The 16,877-nt window shown below is 38.5% G+C and overlaps 1 protein-coding gene across 7 annotated transcripts in view; it reads left to right on the top strand.

Annotated features, from left to right (window-relative positions):
- Positions 1–16,877, top strand: part of TBC1D4 (TBC1 domain family member 4) — a 101,301-nt gene that overhangs the window by 61,971 nt on the left and 22,453 nt on the right. For 5 of the 7 annotated variants that reach the window (XM_039385147.1, XM_027713563.2, XM_027713562.2 and 2 more), the window contains exons 5-10: positions 342–474; positions 2,508–2,599; positions 3,395–3,505; positions 4,605–4,724; positions 8,302–8,376; positions 9,350–9,576. In XM_039385147.1, the coding sequence (XP_039241081.1) occupies positions 342–474; positions 2,508–2,599; positions 3,395–3,505; positions 4,605–4,724; positions 8,302–8,376; positions 9,350–9,576 (758 nt within the window). Of the gene's footprint in view, positions 1–341; positions 475–2,507; positions 2,600–3,394; positions 3,506–4,604; positions 4,725–8,301; positions 8,377–9,349; positions 9,577–11,367; positions 11,518–16,877 lie in introns of all 7 variants that reach the window. The other 2 variants (XM_027713561.2, XM_027713560.2) reach the window with 1 other exon arrangement.

Here is a 16,877-nt window from a genome sequence, read left to right as displayed (position 1 = left end):
CTTTTTATTTAACCAGCATATATTCAAGCCGAAAATTACCACTTGCAGCTTCTTAAAACAGTGAGTGCCTTCCCAGTTAAGATTGAGTAGCTGCACTCACATACTCAAAATTACACTGTCTGGCTGAACTTAAAGATGGTAAGTATCTACAGAACAGGTAGAAAGCTGGGAACACAACCTTGATCTCTTTAGAAGACGGTAAAAGGGTTTTGTCTGGTTTTGTGTTTTGTTTTTTTTTTTTAAATTCTGAAGTACCTGTCTATGACACGATTTATAAACCTAATTTCATGTATATGGCATGCATTTTTGTTTAAATACTCTTTTTTCTCCCTCCCATACAGGTTGATGAGATAATGCTGACCCTGAAACAAGCCTTTAGCACTGCTGCTGCACTGCAAAATGCCAAGACACAGATTAAACTGTGTGAGGCCTGCCCTATGCATTCATTGCACAAACTTTGTGAAAGAATTGAAGGTAGAAGCTGAATTTATTTTCTAATTGTGTTTTGCTGATTATTGTAGAAGAATAATTTCATGTAAGAATAGAGAGAAAAATATCCCAATAAGCAACTCTTACCATCACTTTGCACTCTGTATTTAGGTGGAGGTGTTAGCAGTAATGATACTGCAACTGAATATAGTTTAGCTTCTGTTGTTCATCATCATACCTTTCTTGAACGTTAAGCAGAGCAGCAAAACCCACGAGTTCACCTTTCATTTGTTTGGGTTTTTGCATGCTTTCGAAATGAGTCATAAAAAGACAGTTGTGATCTAAAAGGATCTTGCTTTTCTGTGTGTTCCTTCTTTCCTGTGTGGGGTTATTTTTTCCTTCTTTGTGTTTATTCTCTCACACACTTCAAAACCTAGTTATATTATGGGGAAATAAATGATTAAGTTAGGAAACTACAAAGAATCACAGAATATGATGAGTCCAACCCTTAGCCCTGCACAGGACCATCCCCAAGAGTCACACCATGTGCCTGAGAGAATCATCCAAATGCTTCTTGAACTCTGTCAGGCTTAGTGCTGTGTCCACTTCCCTGGGAGCCTGTTCCAAAATGCAACCACTATCTGGGTGAAGAACTTTTTTCTAATACGCAACCTAAACCCCCCTAACACAACTTCAGGCCATATCTAATAAATAAAGTTAAGGCAACTACCTGACTTCAGGTATGAATAGACAAATCTTTGTAGTTTCTCTGAAAATGAAGAATGTCAAAACACATGTAAAAACTCTTACAAGATAGAATTTAAAACAAAAACGTTAGGATTCTATTTTATAGTCACTCTGCTATGTGTCCTTGCAAAGTATTGTATGCCAAAAAAAAAGGCAAGTGTGTTATAAAAAGCAAATAGTCTTGTATCTTCTGGTCTGGTGATGATGGTGCTCAATATTGCCAGTTTTCCCATTCATTGAAAGTCACTGTTGCTACTTGCTTCCCTCTGGTGGATGACAAGCAAAGTATAAAATCCTAGTGGAGTGAAATTTTGTTAGGTTGTGACTGGTATTTTCTGGGTTTAACAACACATATTTGGAAGTGATAAAGTTTAACTGGGAAAGCCTTCTGTAAATGATAGACTATAGAGGCTGCTGTATAAGGCAGTTAAGTATATTGAACACGGGTACTTGCAGGATAAGTATCCAGTATTAAAATAAAATCTCTCCTAGGACAACAACTAGAATACCGTAATAGTAGTTTCATAAACTTTGTACTTACTGACTGAAAGGCTTTAGTGTCCCTTTGTTTTTATCCATCTGCTTTGTTTTGAGTCTAGAAGTTTGTCAAAATCAAACCTAAAGCTTCATGACTTTGAAAAAGTCTTTCATCTGTTCTGGTTGCAGTTTTCTATGAACAATTTGTACCTTGGATGGAAAAAACATATCTTCATGTGGGATTTGTTTTCACCCACATTTTTTGTAGCTTCCTAGAATGAGCTCTGTGAGAAAATTTGCACTTTTTATTGAATATCAGAAATTCTTCCCTTTATTCCACAGCTTTTATGCAGTTCTTGCTTTTTAAAGTGTCTTCAGTTCTCTGGTATGACCTCTACCTTATCATTTCCTTGTCCAGAAATGCATCTAAGTCTTTCAATTAGAAGCATCTGAAAACTTCCAAGTGTCCTGTGCATGGATTATCTCTCAGTTATAACCCTGATCTGTTCCTCTCTTCCTCCTCTCCCATACAGTTGTCAGATTTCGAGCTGTCAGTGATCTCTTGGTACTAGGACAGAAGCCATCAGTGGGGTAGGGAGCACAACCTTTTACGTAGGAACCAGCCACTAAGCTGCTGCAACTTGTATTTTTACTGCTAAAGAATGAAGACAAAACCATGTGGTTAGCAAAACTGAATTATTTTTTATCATGTATACTGTGGATATACAACTGTCATACATTAAACTTGTAGGAACTCAAATGCAGGTTTATATTTTCTGCTGTCATTTTTCTCAAAAGTTTTTTGAGAGATCATTTGAGAATCTAGAAGCTTTAATGGTCCTTTCTTTTCCCAGGACTCTATCCACCAAGAGCCAAACTTGTAATTCAGAGACATCTGTCATCACTAACTGATAATGAGCAAGCAGACATTTTTGAACGTGTTCAGGTAATACCTTAGAAATTGTTCTTCCAAATTTGAAAGAGACCATGATAAAATGAACTAGATTTTCTTGCTTTTGATTACATTTAGTTTGTTATGTAGAATTTACTACTTTTCCACCAAACATTTCATACTGAAATATCATGCTCCAACTTAACCCCATGTATGATACACTGCTAGTGGAAAAGTTTTGTTTCCCAAGTTTGCTGAGATGCTCTGTGTTCTTACCCAGAGTGTATTTTTTTTTTTCTGAGCTTAGTTTTTCATCTGTAAACACATTTTCCCACCTGAAAGTGATGTGGGAGTGGGTTGAGAGCAGGTGAGACGTGCAGGTATCAGGAACATGTCTGGCATTTTTAGATTTTGTCTTTTTTTACTTATTTGGATGCAACATTTTTGTGTAAGCAGATGTACTTAAGTGGATGAAGTATACAATGATTTAGGCTTTCAAAGGCTCTGCTCCTCTCTAGTTGCCTGAAGAATAGAATGGCTGTTTGGTTTTCCTGGGTTCCTTATGCCACTTATAAGACTATACACTGGCAAACAACTTTAGAAAACAAAATGTATGGGCGTAAGGCTCCCTTTTCTCCACAGCCTGTAAAGTGTTTCCATTTTAGTTCTGTTTTACTCAGGAGAATGAGAGCACACAGACAGTATTGCAATTTGACACAATAATAGCGCACTCTGGGATTTGGTGTAGCAGTATATTAATTTCAAAGAATATATGTACACATATGGAATTAAAAATAATCAAATCATGAATTGAAAGACAAATTTTCCTTTCTTTGCTGTTACTGACAGAAAATGAAGCCTGACAATGACCAGGAAGAAAATGAACTTGTGATCTTACATCTCCGTCAACTCTGTGAAACTAAGCAGAAAACACACATTCACATTGGTGAAGCACCATCGGTAAAGCTTGTTTTTGTATTATCCCTCTACCTCTTCCCACTCTATTAAAATACAGTATTAATGTATATGGTCCTAGCAGGACCACTACTTTACTTGGTCAGGAGTAATTGAAGCTGGATATTGCAATTAAGAGAGGACTGTGAGAGATGAATTTGATTTAATTTATAGTGGCATGTTTGGGTTTTATAAGCTGAGAGGGGAAGAAAAGAAGGGAAGAAAGATAACCAAATACTTTTAGATCTATATTTCTTTACAGTGTGAGTATACCTCTTATTTTTCTTTCTTCCTTGATCCCCCCTCCCAAGCAGTTATATTCAGGGAGAATAGAAATGAAGAGAGCATTGGTTTCTGTCGCGGGGTATCTATCGTAGTGGTTCAGTTTGGCCGATAGAAAAGCACACACACACACACATACACACGCTGCACAAGGCGTTGAGACAAGAGCTGTCTGCTGCGTCAGCGCAGCAGCATCCTTTATTAGGACAGCTAGCCCACATTTTCTCACACACTTTCTGTAATAACATAATTTCTACAAAACATCATCACTATGCGCCTGCACCATGAACAAAGCCAACATTCTTGTCCTAGTACATTTTATCCTCCCTAAACCTACTTATCACCTTTCCAATTAACTTCCAGCTTCTCAAGGCTGCACTGTTCATGGGAATGGTTAATTAGCTTCTCTGCTCTCATGGGAATGGTCTTATGCCATCCAATATATTATGTTGGTCTATGGGTTCAATTTCTAGGGGCTTAACGGGCCTGCCACTTCCCCCCACAGGTTTCATTTTAAACTATGAACTCATCTTGAAAAGGAAACATGTAACAGTATTGTTAAATTGATATACTTTTACAATATAACCTTCAGGGATGGAATGTGCATTTAACTGTGGATTTGGTGTTTTGGGAGTGTGTTTTGGCTTTTTGTTTAGGTTTGTTTTTTCGGAGAGGGGTGATGGGTTTGTGGTGTTCTTTTAATAAGAGCCAACAGTATATTCTTTATTATGTAACTTGGTTTCAGCTCTAGTCGTTGGAAATAGTCTTTGCGATTAAAAAAAGAATTGCCAAAGCTGAGTTGTGTCCTTGCTCATTTCAACAGGTCATTTCTAACAGTTCGATTCCAGAAAGCACCACCAGTGGTGGCAGGTTTAAACTTGACATTCTGAAAAACAAGGCCAAGAAATCCTTGACTAGCTCTCTGGAAAATATCTTCTCGAGGGTAAGATTAACAACTCATTGTCATCAGCTCTCCCAGATACCCTTGACAGTAAAGACCTGTCAGATTTTTTTTGTTGTTTTGGCCTCAGTCTGATAAATGCTTAATGAAGCAATAACCCTATTGTGAAATCTGAGGGTTACAGCTGGGTTGATTGTGACTTAACTGCACTAGAAAGTTTATGGTAAGGCCACACGTACAGGGTGGAAAAAGGACAAATTTCTGAGTAATGAACATTCATTGTAGGTGGCGAGTTAGTTGAGCATTATCAGATGTGTTGCTTCAGAATAAAACTTAATTTTATCTCTTATGATCCCATAAAGAGACATCATTTTTTGAAAGTGTGAATAAGTGTACCTGCATATAGTGGAAATCTTTCCTTTCTGAGAAGTAATGCTTTAGGTCTCATAGCTAAAAGTGCTTCTAGTAGGCACCAAGAATCTTCAGAAAGTAGTTACAAAGTTCCTTTTGCAGGGAATAAATAAGCAATAGTCTTAAAAAGTGAGTTGTTCTTCATTTTAATGTTCCTAGCCAGATATGATGTGAAATTGCAGATAATTACTGAAACTCTCTTATATGAAATAACCTTTTAATAAAGAAGTCTGAATTGCAAATTTTGCTTAGTGTCCCCTTGCTTAGTAGGTTGAGTCAGAGGAGAGGCATATAGAGCAGTAACTGAAGAAGGCTGGGTGCCTGGAATCCAATGTGTCATTACAGAGAAAGTGTGATGAGCTGTGAGTGCTGCATGGTGAGGTCTAAATATAATTTGGAGTAGTGAAATTAAGTTCCTTCTGCTAGTAATTTTAAAAGTACCATGCTAAATCAAGCACTAAGTTGCACTTGTCCTGCAGCTTCGTAGGCATGTCATAAAGTAACCTACAAACGTAGGATGCCATAGATGTTCCCTATAAAGGAAACAAAATAGTGTTTGCCAGAGAGAATCCTTAGAACTTACAGTTAGGTGTCAATTTGGTCTTCTGCTGAAACTAGCATTAGTACTCTCCTGGTCACATATGACCTCTGCTGTGTAGCAAGTTTAACAAGCTAGGAATTTGGTCTGAATATGGAGAGAGAGAAAGAGAGGGATAGAGCATGCACAAAAGAGAGTGATGACAGTCAGAAGATCTGGATAATTTTGGCAGTTTGGAATATCATCAAATGGTCACAGCTACAGCTGGGCCTTTGCTGAGTCTGATTTCTTTTCCACATCCAAAGGACATGTGACTGGAAAGTAATCTAGCTCTGATGGTGGGTCACGAACCCCACAGTGGTTATGGAACAGGCGTACATCACTGAAATAACTCGGTAAAGCATATACAGGCATACTGGCACTCTGGTCATGTCAAGGAAAAATCATTTGGACAAAGTACACTGCTTAAATTGAAAAGTCTCTAAAGGGAAATTTCTTAAAAATAGTTGTTGAGGGTTTTTTATGTAGTATCTTTCTTCTCACCAGGGCCACTTTGACATGCTGCATATTATAATGTAAGGATGTACACAGTCCATGACTGAGTTCAAGAGAAGGGGGCACCTGAGTTTGGATTAGGGCAATTTCGAGTTTGCTATTTATGAGTTTGCTATTTGGACTTGCTGTTGTGAGGAATGTTGTTTCATCTTTAACCTCACAGTGCAGTAGATCAGAAACAGCAGTATGTTGCAGGAAATCATGATACATGTAGGGGTTCATCCTTGCTGATCCACTTAAAGGTTACACAATGCAAGACCAAGAAAAATTATTTGCAGTGCAGCTCAAACACAAATTATTTGATTAAAGCAAGTATATACAAATATCTCTCTGCATTGGCACTGTGTTATGTGCATACATGTTATACACAATAACTGTTTCAATAGTTCATATTCTTCATCAGGCTATTACAACAAGCTTAATGGATAATGGTTAATTCCTAAAGGTATTTAAGCACTAAATACCTATTGTTGTAATAGGTATCAATACCTCCTTAAGCCAGGTGCAAATGGTATTGATCTTGTAATGGATGCTAATTATACATAAGTTACCATCTTTATGTAAACGTACATTTAGGAATGAAGAGACCAAGAAAAAACTTAAGTTGCTTTGGGGCTATTTTTTTTTTAAGTTGGCATTCAGCATCTTTTTGTAGATAAAAAGGTTTATATAAAAAGTAAAAGTCAGTATATGTTGGGGAGAGACTTAGACAGCCTCAATCTTAGCAAAGTTAAAAAGAAGTATGTAGTAACCAGATATCTAGGAACACTTTAAGTGGATGGCTTCTTAGCTAGGTAAATAGCATCAAGTGACATTTTAAGCTACTTGAAGGAGTGGCTGCTCACTACTCGCCGTAGGGAAACATGCTGGTTTCTGTGCTCTGGCTTCACTTAGTCCGAGAGGAATGTCACTTTTTCACTTCTTTGTTTTTCTGGACTGATCTTATTTTTGTGAGGTTTGAACTGAAAACAGGCCATGACTTCCTAATGAGGTACCTCAGGAAAATAAATATAACCTTTTTTTGACCTCATGAACAGATTTCTTCCAGCCCATGATGCAATAACCTCTTCTGTTGTTGTTCTTTCTTAACCAAAAAGCCCTTATTACAATGCCAAAAGTGTGTGCTTTCAAAGGTAGTGAGTTATTCTTTCCTCTTGTTTTATTGTGAGGGTCAGTGAAGAGATGCTTCAGGCAGAGTATTTATTGGTAATGTGCTTAAACGGAATAAGGTACTTAAAGGGCACTCTGAGTCTAGAAAAATAATCCTTACTAGGGAAAAGTAGGCTAAATAAATACTGCTAATGTTAACAAAACTTCCTCTGGAGTTGCAAGCATACCAAGAGGAGCTCTGTCTACAGTTTTCCTAAAACCTAGGCTATTTTTCTCCTGATAAAGTACTGAAAGCAACTTACTTCAGCAGTTAGAAGTGTCCAACAGCATACATCACCAGGGAGTTAAAGTTAGGAGTGAAAGGTATTCAAAAGTATTGCTGATCTATCACCTCTTCTTGTGAAACCAAAGGACCATTACAAGTTTAGCAAAGGTCCTCTAACATTAATTTCTGGCAAATTCTTGTCAGGTTTATCTGAACTATAAATGAAAAGTCTTGTTTGTGTCTCGTGCCATTTGGATGGATTTGCAGCCAAAGAGCGTTTTTTCCCAGTTTTAGTACTTTAACTGCTTTTGTGCAGGTGGACTGAATTTGTCTGAAATGTCTAGATATGGAGCAAATTGTGTTGATACTACAGTGTGTCACGTGCATCCATTAGCAGCAGTGCATGCACAGTACTGAAGTCTGGAGTTTTTTGAACTCATCTTTTTAAGCCAACTCAGCTATTTTGCCTCAGATATATCAGGAAATATTGAGTTGATTCAGACAATAGAGTTGCAGGTTTAAAACTCCTGGTAGCAACATGGGAGAAGGTACAGTTTGACCAGCTAAAGATGTCACTGCTTGTAAAATCCTGTGCTTGCCCCATCAGCTGTGGTCTTATGTCAAACTTTTCTTGAGCCTGAACAGTCCTGTGTTCACTTGCATAGGTGTTGCCATCTTTGCTTAACCTTCAGAAAAAGAGGAAAAAGACCAGGTTAGATTACTTGCCCTTTTTTTTGCAGGGAGCCAACAGAATGCGAGGCCGCCTGGGAAGTGTGGACAGCTTTGAGCGCTACAACAGCCTTGCTTCTGACAAAGTACGTAAGGAACTTAATTTAAATTGGCACGTTTTCATGTACGGGTGTTAATGAAGTGTAAATATGGCACTCTGGAAGGAAGTAGCACAAAGCACACCAATTTACAAAACTCAAAGAAGAATTTCCACTGGGAATCAGGGGGTGTAAGAAAGCTGGGGTTTATGTTGACTTGAATCTTCAGCTTTAATCTGGTTGTCAATCGTTTTTTTTCTACATTTCACTTGCTTTACAAAAAACAAGGAGTTTCTGTTAAGTTTCTGCCTTGTTTTACGGAAGTAATTTAAAAAGGTCATGTCTCAACAGAAGGTGAAGAATCCTTTCTTTAGTAATAGTTGATTTAGGGAAGTAAAAATTTTTGACCTAAACCCAGCTGTTGGGCATGCTGTATGGTAGCAAGAGGGCGGAACTCTGTTCACTTTCTTTTTATTTCCTGTTTTTAATGTTTTACCTCACATGAGAGTTGGTTGCTGAGGAGTGAAGATTCTGTTAAGGTTTTCCAGCTACAGTTACTCATAAACTGGCTGTGTAATAACAGTCTCTCTTCCAGGATGTTGCTGTGACGGTACAGGAAGTATGCTCGCGATATGTCGAGGAAACTAGCTAAAAGCAGTTTCCCTAGTCTTTTCCATTCCCCTGTTTTCCTGAAAAAGACAAAAGTCTGGTAACTGGAATGCCAATCCCTGTGAGAGGATGCCCAGTGTAATTAATACATTGTTTGCCTTACATATACATTTTTATTTCTCTTTCTACTTTCTCTTTTTTTTTTTTTTTTTTTTTAAGAAGGATGCTGCTGGTTTCGAGTGAATTATCAAAGGATGTCTGGTTTGGGTGATAATTAGCATACAATAGGCCATGACCCAGAAGGGGGAGAGGCTTTGGTGCCCTGATGCTGCGGCGCATGGCCCGTGGGTTAGATGAGAGCTCTCGTAGGGCACAGAGCGTCAGGCCTTACTCCGCCAGCACTTCCTTTCAGGACACTTCACCGGGCGATTCCCCGCCAGCTACTCCTCCAGCGTCCCCCGTGTCCTCGGCCTGGCAGACATTTCCTGAGGAAGACTCGGAATCCCCCCAGTTCAGGAGGCGTGCACACACCTTCAGCCACCCCCCCTCCAGCGCCAAGCGGAGGATAACCTTCCAGAACGGGAGATCCCAGAGCGTCCGGTCCCCGCTGCTGCGGCAGAACTGCGTGGAGATAACAAGGTGAGTCAGGGCATGCTGTGCCAAGCTCCTGCTCTCCCCTGCCGTTGCAGTACGCAAGCCTCACTCCTTATGGACTCTGTTTCTGCACTTCTCCAAAGCTGGTTTGCCCATTTATATATTTTCAGCCTGTCTTCTCTGCCTCCAAGTAGTTTGGTTCTTTGCAGTAACTCATTTGGTTCTTTGCAGTAACTTTGCAGTAACTCCCTGAAAGTCATTCAGAGGAGGCATCAATAGATCAAATTGATGATTCGGCTGGATGCTGGCACCAATCTGTTTGTTTATTTATTTATTTGTCAACTCTGAGCTGAGCCTCTTTGGCAGTATGGGTAGTCATGCTCTTTGGAGAAGAGGTCCTCAGTGCTTTACATGGCCTGATGCTTTTGTACCAGGTTGAAAAAGCTACAAGTGTCTGTCACTGTGTTCGTAAAAGCTCACAGAGAGTACGTCCAATTTAAACTGGTGAGGAGTCTTCCATAAGGACATAAGGATTAAACACCTCCACTGAACTCTGAGGCTTGTGATTTCCCTGTTTGCCTTTCTCCGAAGCTTCCTCTATGATTTCTTTCCCCTTCCTTTGGAGACTATCCAGCTATAAACATGTGGAGGAACACTGTTCCTTCAGGAGTTCCGTCACTCAGCAGAAGAGGTCTCCACAGTTCATTGTGGGTCTCTTTGGCTGTACTTTCTTTCTTTGCCTCTATCCTGGATATCTGCAGTAAATGAGTGTACAAACTCCTAAACCTTTACAAAATTGAGGCCCAGATGAGCTGAGTTTTTTCCTGTTGGAGGATCACTTTCTGCAATCTACTTGTCTGTTTCAGTGCTTAGCTGCAATTATACTTTTTGTGGGCTTTTTCTAAAAATGGTTTAAATAATAATTTCTCACCTGTTTGATGTATCAGTGTGAATGCTGTACCAGCTTGTAGAGGAAGGAAAAAAATCTATTCTGTTTAAGAGAATGAAAGGGGATGAGGGGTAAGAAGCTAACCTTGAGGTAGCTTTGTTACACTGTGTTTCTGAAGACATAAATAATGTGTTTTTCACTGAGATAAACTTCAGTTGTTTTTTTTTTCCCCACTCACCATGTTGTATGCTAACAGGAAACCCTGTGACAGTTCCAGCCAAAGGACTTGCTGACTACATTTCTTTGTAATAACTCTTAAGAAGTCTCTGATTAAGTGACATCGTCATCAGATTTTCAGTCAAGAGTTTGTAGTAGTGGTGGTTCTAGACTGAGATTCTGCATTCTTTCCTATTGAGGATTAGTCATAAATGTTAAGTAAAAGAAAGTGAATTAATTTGTATGTCCCCCCAACACTTGTTACTACTATTAAGTAATGTTTAGCTGACTATCTTGATTTAAACACTTCACAACAATTTATTCAAAAATACTGCCTTTAAATGATGTCTAATTTCTAATGTGTTATTTACAAAAGCAAGAGAAAAGTGAAGGGAAGAAACAAGGCTGTTAATATTATTGGAAGAAGGTTTCTAAGGATATTTTCTGAATGTTTAAGAGATTATTTTTTCTGAATTTGCTCTGAAAGTAAATAAAGCTAAAGAAATAAGGTGGTCTCCCTGTTCTGCAGTGTCATTGGAAAGTTTCTTAAAAGAAATCAGCTGTAACAAGAAAATGAGTATCACCAGGGAAACTACCCTGTAGCGCACTTGGTACATTTTATCTTCTTGGAAACAAAGATGGAGTACTTGGCCAGTATCTTTAATCGGGATGTTTTGTTGTTTCCAAATCTATGCTGACCCATTTGCTATGTTCTCTTGTTGCCTGCACAGTCCTAAGGTCGGGGTTCGGCGCGCTCTCAGTGAGAGTGAATCTGCGTCACCTGGTCTCCCCTCCTCTGTCTCTGCCCCTTCTTTCCTGAAAAGCTTTTACCAGGGCTCAGGAAGGTTGCTCCAGCGCTCAGAAAGTGACCTCTCCAAGAGGTGAGAGCGTTGTCTTCTGCCTAGTTCTTCAGTGCCACCAGCTTAACAAAAGGATTCCTAGTGAAATGCAGCACAGTAGCATCTCTCCCACTGCCTTGTGCTCCTGCATTTCTAACAGACTTCTGTGATGCAAATAGGTGAACAGACTTTTGGATAAAAAAGCCTGTTAAAAATAGAGGCTTCTATGCTGACATCTAGTAGCTATCACCTATTTCTGTTCTAGTGTTGCAAATCTGCTGCATTGGTTTGTCATGTGAAATGCAGTGGATTTTAGGAGTGTCCCACCAGTTTAATGCTTTCTCTGCTGAATGCAAACCAGCATGCATTGCCGTGATCATTGGCTTGTTAAAATAAGAAAAGAGCAATGTGAAGAGTGCACAGTACTAGTGTGGGTTGCCTGTGCATGAGAAGGGGAAACACCAAGTTAACTGGGTGATACTAACTGTGAGATGCTTAGGGAGAATTAACAAATAATTTCCAGTTGAAGAGATATGAGGAAGAAGAAAAGATATGAGCAGTGGCAAAAAAAATAACCTGTCTCTTATAGACTGCCTCTAATTTGTGTTCCAGTGCGGCTTTGTTTCTGTGTTCCCTTTAGTTAGCAGTCTTGATCCAAACTGAACCAATGCCCAAGTCAGTTTGTACCGGCAGCTGGATCCCATCAAACCTAGCTTTCTAGATTTGGGGAATGTAGGGATTGACTATTTTATGAAAACTGTAATCCCAGCTAATTCCAGACTGTTCTAAGATATTACTCTTTTTTAAAATTGGTTATGTGGACAGGTCAAGATACTGTGTTTCATTATAATGGAGTTTTGAACTCTAAGTGGGGAGATCTTCAAATCAGGAACCATTCCCAGAAGACCATTATGTTTCTATGTAGGTTTTACAGTATACACATTTCTGATATCATTTCATCTTGAATTTGTATGAAAAGACACATTTTCTTGAGAAAATGGGTTCTCATTAGCTGCAGGTCTTGCTGGGAGCAACTGGGCCTGAACTGTCATGGTAACAAAATTGCAGAAGCAAGAATGAACTGTTAGCATCTAGCTGAGTTTGTGAAGTAAAGACAAGAAATATAGTCAGAAAGAAGTACCAAATTAATAATGCTGATGTGATAAGTCACTGAACACTGAAGTAATCCATTGCTTGAACTTGCTAATGGTAAATTAAATATACTGTCCAACTGATGGTGGCCAAAATTCGCAAATGTGTGTTGTGCCATCAGGTTATTAATGAGAGGAAGTTCTAATTTTTACAGTGTATTTTTTCTTGTGCATTTTTTCGTTTGGCTCTTTTTCCAGAGAAGGACCATTGTCTATCCCAGTAGGCTCAATGTGAGGTATTCTTAGCATTCTTGTGTGAATGAGTGTATGAATGAGTGTATGATAGGTTGGAATTGAGCGTGATGTGCCAGTCCTTTACAGTCTGCAGACTATAAGCAGTTTAACTGTTAGGGACCATAATTAAAACTTCAGTGAGTTTTCCAGAATAATCATGTTTACTACACATTCATGAAGTGTTTCCTAGTCCTATTACACTGGAGAAAAATCTTTATAGTCTGACTTCCGTATTATGTAACTTTGAGATTACACATGATGAAGCAGACAGCTTTTCTTGGTGTCCTGGTGAACTTTGATGTGCAGGAGCAGAGACAGTTTCACTTGGAGTTCAGTTTGGAAAGATTTTTGACTTGTAGCAGTCAGATGGGCCTATACAAATATAAACATATAGAATGGTGGTTGGTGGGGAGTGGGAATGGTGTTGTTTTGGGTTTGGGTTTTGGTTTTTTTATAGAATCACAGAATGGTTTGAGTTGGAAGGGGACTTTAAAGGTCATTTAGTTCCAACCCTCCTACACCTATAAGTTTTCTACTTTAAGGAATGAGCAGTATAGTAAAGTTGTGCAACAACACAATATTTATAGGTGCCTTCAGAATGTTTTTACAGCATTGTCAGTACATTTGTCTGGAGACAGGTCTGGCGTGGAAGTGGTCTCCACATAATCTTGATTTTTGACAAGTGTGTTGTGCAGCATTCAGGATTGAGCAGAAGCACACATAAGAGTTAAAAAAAAATCTGGTTAATACGGAAGTAAAAAAGTTTGTTTAATATAAAAATAAAAGCAGCACTTTTAAAAATGGAACAACCTTAAGTGTAGATTTGACTAGCTCAGACTCTCTATTCATTGCATCATTGTGCAAGGATAATTTAAGATGAATTATCACCGCCTGAATTTGAATGGATTGCTTTTTTTAAAACTGCTTCACATGTCATGAACAAAGTAAAATACTTGGGAATATTCTTTAAACAAAATAGCAGAAAGTAATTATTCAGAATAAAAATATATGACAGGAGTGAAAACCAATAGAGGCGTGGAAACTGATAGAAACTAGTTTTTCTTCCTCCCAGAGGAGAGGAATACTTAATGTATTAGTCTTACATATAGATTTCTGCAGCTTAAGCACTGGGAAGTTGAATTCTGTACTTGATCTGGGGGATTTTGTACCATCAGCTTCCAAACTGCAAAGTAGGTTGCATTGATTCAATTGCTAGTTATAGCAATCAAGAAGAGAAGTTTAAATGAAGGTGAAATGGGGAAAAATGCAAATCTTGGCACGAGCTGCAACAGTATTTGTTCAAAAGTCAGTTGGCTTTCATGGACTCAAGCGCAAAATAATTCAGGTAGATATTATGTAAAGAGTTCACAAGAAATGAGGTAGCTTTGTGGTTTTTTGAATATCAGTCTTAGGGAGCATTTTAAAGAACGGTTCTGGGAAGATATTTGGATAATTAAAACCAAACAGTAAACATGTTTGTAATCTGACCAAATTTTTGAGATTTATTCTTTCCTTATTTTTTTTCCTTCCCCTGAAGTAGTTGTCTCATCTTCATACTATGCATTATCTGATAGAATAGTGAATGAGATGATGCTTTAGGGAAACCGAGTTGCAATTACCTGAGATAAAAAAACTGAGATAATCAGTACACTATACTCTTGACTTACTTGGGTTTTTGCTTGTAACAGCTTAAGGATAAAAGTAGAGACTGAAATATTTGAGGCATTACATTGAATTTTTAGCTTTTCACTTTTTATTGCATATAAGCTGATAAATGCATTTTGGTTTCTGGATTAATTCAGAAGCAGAGACTTAGTAGCCTTACAGAGAACCATTATTCTCCAAACTGAGTTGTGATGCGTTTGTCTTAAATATAGAGTATTACACTGTTTTATTTTTCCAGAGCTGCATGGGAGGTATGTTAAGTGGTTAAAACAGAAACAGTTAAGTTAAACCCCAAACAAATGGAAATCCTCCATTTTGTGGAATTTCTCTGTTGAAGTATTTGACTCTTTCGTATGTCTGTTTTACCAAACAAGAACTTGTAGAAAGTAGTTATGGTTTTTTTTCTTCTTGGTGGCTATGTTACTGTATAACCCAGGAAGTACTCATCCTCTGCCTTGCCCCAGTGCCTAGGGTCTATAATTGATAGTCTCAGAGAGTTATAAATTTCTTTAGTTTGACATAGAAACGTTTTTTTTAAAAGTCAAAAACATTGTTAAAAACTGGAATTAGTGATTGGACGACTTCTGCTAGGTGACCATGCAACATGTTTCCCATGTCGATGTTTCACCTGTGGTGTTGTCAGAACAGGGTCTTTTCTTAAGAATTCTTAAGAATTTTTTCCTGTGAGTGAGGTTCAGTATTGGTGCCCTGACAGGAAAGTTGTGAAAGTCTTTTTCCCCAAGTTGGTAGGTAGTGAAAGCTCTTCTCTGCTTCTCAGTAGCAATGACTGAACTCAATTTAAGAAGTTTTGGAGTTGCTTTGGCTCTTAGTCTCTCCACTCACGTTAATAAACCTCATCATTTTGTAGGGAGCTGATATCTAATGGTCACATACACTTTTTTTGTTACCCCCACCCTGTTTAGAAAACTGTCTTTTACACCAGTCTCCTGAACCTTTTCATTAGGATAGGAGACACTACCATTTGACTCTGACTTCTTCATACTTTTACTCTATAGGATACTGTTTCACACCTTCAGATCTGATACTAAGCTAGGACTTGTTTTTCTTAAAATAAGAAAACTTTATTTGCTCCCTTTCTAGCCTCCTTTTCCTAAATCTTGGTGTTTTCCTGGGTGAATATGGTAAAGTGTGTTCCTGAGACTTTCGAAAGGTTTCCTCTAATCACTCATCAGACAGCTCTTTGAAAGAGGAGGTGATTAATGTTAGTCACTTAAAATACCAGGGGATTTTTGGAAGGGAGGTTTTAACAACAGAAGTACAGGTCCTCAGAACTGTATGATTTGCATACTTCATGAGGTAGCATATGTAATTAGTTCATCCCAATGTCAACTCCATGACTCAAATGGTGTAAACAGCTTAGTTTCTTATCCTATAATAGCCATCTTCTTATTTTTACTTTCCTGCTAATTTTACTACTGTAAATTGAACACTAACCCTGAGATTAGCTTAGTTGGTCAGAGCATGGTGCACCAGGGTTCCAGGTTCAATCCCCATACGTGCCATTCACTTGAGAGTTGGACCTGGTGATCCTTTTGAATTCCTTCCGACTCAAAATAGGACTGTCTGCACGTTTAGAGGCATAGTAGCTGAACATAGATTTTTGTACACAGCAGTAGAAAGAAAGTTTTCATTCCCTTGTTGTGTGGCTTCTATTTAGTAAGCCCTGGAATGACTCAGTTTTTGTGTTCTAACATAAGATATGTAAGACTTGAAATAGTGAGAAGTAGTTCCATTACAGATATTTACAGAACAGATTATATATCCATTAGAATGATTATATATCCAAATTCAATATCTCATTTCCAAGAGTTGTTGGACTGAAATACCTTTGGAAAACACTACCTGTAGATTCAGAATTAGTGTTGTAGTCTATGTTTAGTTACCACAAGCAGTGGTTAGCCCATCACTAAAGACTCTTACAGAGTTAGACAAAGAAGATTGTCACAGTTGCTGTCTTGGTTAATGCAACATGAGGATCTACTGAGACCACCTACTAATAGTATGATGCATAGGGAACTGAGACGCAATGGAAACTAAATCAGGAGTAGAGAATAATGCAGACTATCTGATATTCAGGGCTTCCAGCCTGTAGTGCTGTTCTTAGAGGAGGGCAAGGGTGGTGCCTACTGCTGGGTAGCTGAATTTGAAGACATGGTTATTTCTCTGCCAGGGTATGGAAGCAGGGTCTGATACCTTGGTATGATGGTGAGTCCACTTTGCTCACGGAGACTTACGAATGTCAGGGAGCTATTGTAGATCATTAACATAATGACGGCTTTGGTCACCAAAAAGGCTGGTTCTAACTTGGTGAATTCAGCACATTCATTTAGC

Source organism: Pipra filicauda, unplaced genomic scaffold (genome assembly GCF_003945595.2).
Source record: "Pipra filicauda isolate LSUMZ 115617 unplaced genomic scaffold, ASM394559v2 scaffold39_size4671491_pilon, whole genome shotgun sequence".
Taxonomy (NCBI): Eukaryota; Metazoa; Chordata; class Aves; order Passeriformes; family Pipridae; genus Pipra; species Pipra filicauda.
This window is presented reverse-complemented; position numbering and strand designations above follow the sequence as displayed.